This window comes from Myxocyprinus asiaticus, chromosome 45 (genome assembly GCF_019703515.2).
Source record: "Myxocyprinus asiaticus isolate MX2 ecotype Aquarium Trade chromosome 45, UBuf_Myxa_2, whole genome shotgun sequence".
Classification (NCBI taxonomy): Eukaryota; Metazoa; Chordata; class Actinopteri; order Cypriniformes; family Catostomidae; genus Myxocyprinus; species Myxocyprinus asiaticus.
The window spans coordinates 4968317-4975320 of NC_059388.1; the positions used below are offsets into that span (position 1 = coordinate 4968317).

The 7004-nt window shown below is 36.2% G+C and overlaps 1 protein-coding gene across 2 annotated transcripts in view; it reads right to left on the reverse strand.

The window, feature by feature from the left end:
* Positions 1 to 5745, reverse strand: part of LOC127435313 (ATP-binding cassette sub-family D member 2-like) — a 37959-nt gene extending 32214 nt beyond the window's left edge. Inside the window, exons 1-3 of one of the 2 annotated variants that reach the window (XM_051688703.1) lie at positions 4666 to 5745; positions 3461 to 3641; positions 3052 to 3173 (exon numbers count right to left, since the gene is read on the reverse strand). In XM_051688703.1, coding sequence (XP_051544663.1) covers positions 3052 to 3173; positions 3461 to 3641; positions 4666 to 5610 — 1248 coding nt within the window. In that variant the 5' untranslated portion in view covers positions 5611 to 5745. Of the gene's footprint in view, positions 1 to 212; positions 267 to 3051; positions 3174 to 3460; positions 3642 to 4665 lie in introns of those variants that run through there. The other variant, XM_051688704.1, reaches the window with a different exon arrangement.
* Between the last annotated feature and the right edge of the window lie 1259 nt (positions 5746 to 7004).

Sequence of the window (7004 nt, forward strand, 5' to 3'; positions counted from 1 at the left end):
ATCGTGGCAAAACTTGATATTTTGAAATTTGCAATATTGTTTTCTGTCAATGTGATCATAAATGAAATGACCCGTCAAACATCATAATCTTTCTGTCACTTGATTTTACCCCTACTGCACTTTTTTCTACACTGTTTACAGGGGCAACACAAGGTCCTTGAAGTGCTTAAAGTGACTGAATTTAGCTTTTAGAAATTAAAGAACTGGAATACCTGGAAAATCACCTTGTTTTGATGAGAAGTGGTTGAGATTAAAACGGATCGTCGTTTCCTTCGTGTAATGTGTGTCCATCAAAGACGAGGCGCACTCCACTTCACAATCTGTTCTTTACAGTCAGATAAAACAGCATGGATGCGCTAAAGAAACCAAGAGATTCTCATTGATGTTCGCTGAACCACAACACTGTGAGGTGCTCGTTTAACTCTTAAAGTGACAATAACCTTTTTAGAGTTTCTTATACAAATGAATGTATGAATGTATTATATCGAATCGAGATTATATCGAATCGTGAACCTCATATCATATATCGAACCTAATCGTGAGAGAACCATATCGTCCCATCCCTAGTTATCGTTAAAATGTATTTCCCCTATCGAGAAAATGAATGTGATTCTTACTTCCAGAACCAGACTGTTGGGCTCTATAACTATAAACCAACATTTGGTCCCAAACTAGCTAGCCCCTGAGTGATAGCTTACTTTGCAACCCAAAGCAACCCTTTTATATAAATTGTGTCTGTTTACTTGTGATGTTTAGTTAATGTATTTTTCTAGAACATTCTAGAACAAATTAGGTTTTTTAAATTGTATTCAGACAAGTCCCCAAATTTAGCACCAGGATTGCAAAAATTCCAAACCTCATATTAAAGAAATGTAAAATAAAAGAGTTCAAATAATATTTAGTTTAGTTTGACCTCATGAGGTGGACGAATAGTCATTTCCAAACAAAAGCACCTCCTTTCACTGAAGGTATGTTTAAAAAAAAAAGATATTTTTAAGAGTGTCATGCCCTATTTTACATCCTATTCTTGGAAAGTGCCTTTAAACCCAAATGAGTGTGAGTGAGACCTTTAGAGGTCGGTGTGACCCTACAACAGGGTCATAAGATAACATTGCTCAGTGGATGTTTGTTAGATCCAAGGTAAGTGGCCAGGCATTTGGGAGACTTATATAAACAAGTGACATAATATTTCTGCATCTTTTAATCGGAGCCCTGTAACAAAAATGCTAATCGACCTATGCTAAATCCATTCTTTAAAGTTTATATCAGTCTTTCTACAAAATGGGCCAAAAAGCTTAATCCAAAGCATGTAATAGGAAGTGTTTAGCCAGTGTTTGGCTTTGTTTAGGCAGACACACCACATCCCAAGAGTCTCTGTGAAAGACATGGTGTTTTCCCATGGGAACGCAGTGTAGTTTGCAGGAAAGATTAATCCTTATTTAGTCATGATAATCACTAGGGTATACCCATGAGAATACCTTTTTAAGTAACTTTTCAATGAGTTGGTGGTTGCTACTGCATATGCTTGGGTTTACTAGCAAGTACGACTCATGTTTATCGAGTTTATCTAGTTAAGCTTCAATTAGCTCCATACCATCCATTGTGGCACTAGTTTGAATGATAAAATGTATTATTTCAAAGCAATGGTTTTAAATAATGTTTTGTTCTTCATAATGGCTAGCGTTCTGATGGAGACACGCAGCATCTGTGACGTGGTACAGACTGATGCTCGCTGTTCAACAGATGGTGGATTAAGTTGCCCAGCAGGCTTAGTCAAAAGAGAGTGAGTGGAATACCAACACCCATCACTAGCCTATGCAAAGATTCCCAGCTTTCACTGCTCTGTGACATCATATCATGTAACTAATATGTGCTTACAATGTGACTGAGATTGCAAGATCTAATGTGACTGATGCATGTTTTTGAGACAAAATGGGTGAATCTCACAAAAATATCACATTCAACTTTCAGGTCACATTTTACTCCAAAATCAAAAGACACAAATAAAAAAGAAAATACAATGTTTTACAATTACCATTATTCTAAATGGTTATTTTTATTAGATGCAAAGTAATACAATATTTTTACAGCATTATAGTAATACTTTGATTTACTATTAAGTATTGGCAGTAAAACCAATAGTACCCTGATGTAAACTGTACAATTTATCTAGCATATTGTTGTTATGTTTTTCACTTAGTAGTGACACATGGGGGGAAATATGCTTAATTGTCATTAAAATGATGCCATAATGCAAAAAATATTACTGGTCCTACAAATAGGCTTCGTTTTTTAAGCAAAATCTGCTTATTTATGGGGTCAAATATGACCAGTTCATGGGCGATTGTCAACAAAAGTCATAAATGGGTGTTTCTTCAACCTTAGGCAATTTTACGTCCCAGATTTCCTTTTTTCTTTGTGTTATATTAAGGTGACATTAAAACTTACTAAGAAACTTTTTACCATGCCTTCTTCATTTATTTTTGGTACTTTTCAAATGCCATCATGTATAGATTTTACTGTTTAAGCCTTGTCCCAGACCCAGTCTTTCAATATAAAACTATGAAAATCCATTATAAAAATACAAATTATTACATTTAAAACTATGATAATCTTAACAAAGAGTAAAATAAACATGATCTATTTAAATACTTATTGTGAGAAAAGTATTTGCATTTAAGAAACATAAAATGTTAGCTATACAATTAGCCTAAGCAAGACAAAGGACTCCGCAATTTTTCTCTAAAAAACATAAAAAATTTAATTTCCATCAGCGTCATTTCCTTAAAACACAATACAGAATTTGAGATGTGGTGGAAATGTCACTGTGGTGATAGTTTTCATGACTTTCAGAAAAAATTACACAAATCTCCTGTGATGCATGTACTTGCACTGGACAACAGACAAATTAAATAAACTAGTGAGAGTGTGAAAAATTTACCTTCTAGAAGCTCAAAGTCCTAAATTATGTCTATAATGAATGATGATCCAAAAGAATTCTGCTATATCTTTCATATAAAGTCAATGAAGAAGAATATGAAGTGTTTTTACCTCTTTATAAGAAGACATGATCCTTTCAATGGCATCCGCTCCGGAGGCCAGTAGATTGCGAGCAGTTGTGAAGGCCTCAGTTCTCTCACTCACCAACACTTGAGTCTGACCATCAGCCAGTTCTTTAGGAGACAAAATAGGATCTTTAAGCAGAAACTAAATGCTTTTTAGACCAAATCCATATCTATTTTCATGTAAGAAAAAAGAAGTCTCAACTCTATCCATTTATATGACACTTGGGTAGCTTTTGAAAGGACTCAGGTAAACTGGTGTTGTTTTCTCTCACAAAAGTTGATCATGTAAAAGCGATGAATTCAACACTCATATCACAAACTACAATCAATCAGACATAACATACATCAGCAAATCAAAAACATAGAGAATTACATAAACTGAAACTCCATCATACCATTGTCAGCAAAGCCAGTGGCTGTAATGATTGGCACGGCGACCATGACCAGACCACTTCCACTCCAGACGTACTTCATGAGGAACTGCTCAATCATGATGTACCACAGGCGTTTGGTCAGAATGAGGTTCATCTGCTCTGCCAGGACGCTATAACACTTTTGTAGCTGCCGCATCTCCACCTGCCATGAGCAAAATTATATATATGATAACGTCCAAAAGAAAAAAAAGCTTATGTCCTCTGTATAAGGCAAAATCTGCATTGGCAGTGATTTTAACATCTGTTATATGTGTATATGCAATTTATATATTCACTAATGCAAATGTACATTATCCTCTTCCTCACCTTATGCTCCATGTCTTCATGTTTTTTATATTTATTAATGTATTTAACTACAACATGCATTGCACTTTTACACAAGGTGTCCCCTATATAAAGTCCCCAATATACGCTGCACTGCATATATTTCTGTAATAATACACATGGCCCCTATGGAATATGATCTATTTTGCAATGGCAGCAGTTCTTCAGATTTTGTAATATTATATATAATTATTATTACACGTATACAGTACATGCATGGTGTAGTTCCTTATGTGCTCTATATAAGGTGATCTCTGCATGGGCAATTATTTTAAAATCTGCCATATATATGTATATGTAATATAGTATATATTTATATACATAATCCTCTTCCTCTCCTTTTGCCCCCTACAGAAACCTATATTTGCTTTTACACTGTGTCCCGTATAGAAAGTCCCCTATAGAACTCACTCTTGTTTATAAACAATACACATGCCCCCTTTAGAATGTGATCTCTTTTGCGTTGGTGATAATTCTTAACATTTTGTAATGTGTGAATGAATATACATTTAATTACACGTATACATTAGATGCATTATGTATTTCCTTCCCTTATGTGCTCTCTATAAGATGATCTCTGCATGGACAATTATTTTAAAATCTGTTATGTATATAATGTATATACATAATCCTCTTTCGCACCGTATGCCCCCTACAGAAAACTATCTTTGCTTTTACTCTCTGTCCCTATAGAAAGTCCCCTATAGAACGCCCTCTCGTTAATAAATTAATACACGCGCCCCCTTTAGAATGTGATCTCTTTTCCGTTGGCGATAATTCTTAACATTTTATAATATATGAATGTATATATTTTTTTAAAGACGCTTGATGTATTTCCTCACTTTGTGTCCCCTATAGAAGGCGATCTCCTCTGCATTGGCAATGATTCTGGAGTGCACATAGCGCAGGTATCCCTTTCTGTGTGCCTCCTCCGCCACCAGCTTCCCAAATCTCGGCGAGCAGGATCGCAGAACCTTCGCCGTGGCGATCACCACCAGACCCGCCAGGACGGTCGGTCCGGTCGCGTTCGCACCCCGAGATCTCGCAGTCTGTATCAAAGTATATGAAGTGAGAATCACGTCCAGAATGGGTTTGGTGAGGTTTGAGTACAGATGCGCAATAGACTGCGAGAACATCATGACATCTTCTGTTAGCGACTGGTCCGGGTTCGCCAGTCTCCCGTCCATATTGCTGACTTTATAATAGGTCTGATCGGTGAAATATGTTTTATATGCATGATCGACCAGGCGCGTGCGGAACGCCAGCGCGAGCTTACACTCCAGATAACGGATCGCGCTGTTCACGAATGTGGCCGGGATGGCGATCAGGAGCCATTTCATCAGTTTGATCATGAATTTCCGCGGTTGCTTCTCTACGATCGTTTTCACGATTTTGCCATCCAAACCGGCCACATAAATAGACAGAAACGTCCTTGAAACCAAAGCGAGTGAATGTAAACATAGTAATCCCAGCTCTTTAGTTACAAACCTCGGGAATACGATTTTAACTAGTTCAAGAATCTGCTTGAAGAATTCCGCATTGATGCCGGGTGATTTATTAAGACTTGAAATAGTCTCCGGTGCGGATTTGTGAGTAGATATCAATCCATTCTTATGTCCTGGTGCGTTTGTTTCGTTTTTGGTTGATTTCCGTTGATTTATTTGTTTGCAGATAATGGGGTAAAGCGTTTTCGCCCCGTATGCGGCGGCCGCCAGGAAGGCTGCTCGTTTCGCCGCAGTGCTCTGATTCCATCTCACTTTAGAAGCCGCATGGAGGATGTTGCTCATTTTTTGTCCTGGTTTTACAAAAATAAGGGATCTTTATTCTTCTTTTTGCGTTCTATCCATAGAATTATGCCTTAAATAAAGAATATGCACAGATAATTCATAGAACTGTAAGGTTGTAACAGCACTGTTAGGGAGAGGATGTTTCCGTCATTTGGACTTTCATCACTGACCACGCCCCCCACTAGACGTTGATTGGTTGCTGCATTTGACGTATTTAAATATAACGGAATGGCCTGATTGATCTTTCAAAATAAAAATAAAACTTAACTTTCAAACTGAATGAAAAGTTTTGGACTGCTTTATGTCAATTTAATTATTTTGTTTTGTTGCTTTTTATTGATTTTGTATTGCTGTCATCTAGTTTTTTAATTTGTCTCAATAATCTATCTAATCTTCACATTATTCATAAGCCTGCAAGCTTGGACGTTTCTTACACCTCGTTATATTTTATTTTAATTTTATTCTGCACTGGTGTTAATCTAATAAAACACATTTAAATTTTCCATAAAATATTTATTAAAACAAAATTAAAATGAAATAACATTTATTGGCTGAATCGCTTTAGTTGCGTTTGAGATGTCACAGCGACCTTTGAAGCTGTCACTCCTGAAAAACGCGCTCGCGCGTTTATTACTTAGTATAAATTTTAAGCTTATATTATATATTGCTGTCTTATTCTTACCATAATATGGTTATAAACGAAACGCTAATCATTTTTACACTGTTAGCATTTAGTTATTAGTGGAGAAACAGAAAGTGAGGTTCAAGTTGACTCAGACCTCAAACATGAACTGGGTCGGAGGATCGCGGTCAGTGTCTGACGAAACAGATAACTTAATTAAAACTCATTTATAGCAGACCATATATCATTATATTACTATTAAAGTAAAATTTATGAGAGTATGCCAAATTCCATTCGAATAAAGTAATTCAGTTTATTACATACAGTATATAGTGACAATGTCTTAACTAACCTATTACAGGAGAAGAAATATTAAAAAAAGAAGACCCCATAAAACAAAAGGTGAGTGCATTTAACCCCTCCAACCCGATTTAATTAGACTTTTTCATCTTTTTTTAGTCACTACAGATCCATAATGGTACATATAAACAATAAGTGTCTTAAATGTAATAACTGACACCTCTAACCAGACGTGACGCGATAAGATTCAGGCGACAAGCAATTTGTTTGTCCACACCAGGCGCGACGCCACACCGCGATATTAATACATAAAAATGAGCTAAATTAACAATAAAATGTAAAAAACAGAGCAATTACAGACAGAACAGTCTGTTTATTGAACGCAACTAATTTTCTCACATAAGCTCCGTAACGCTTTCTACGGCAAGCCCAGAGACTGCGGTAAAGTTCGTTTTATGTTTGACATTCGTTT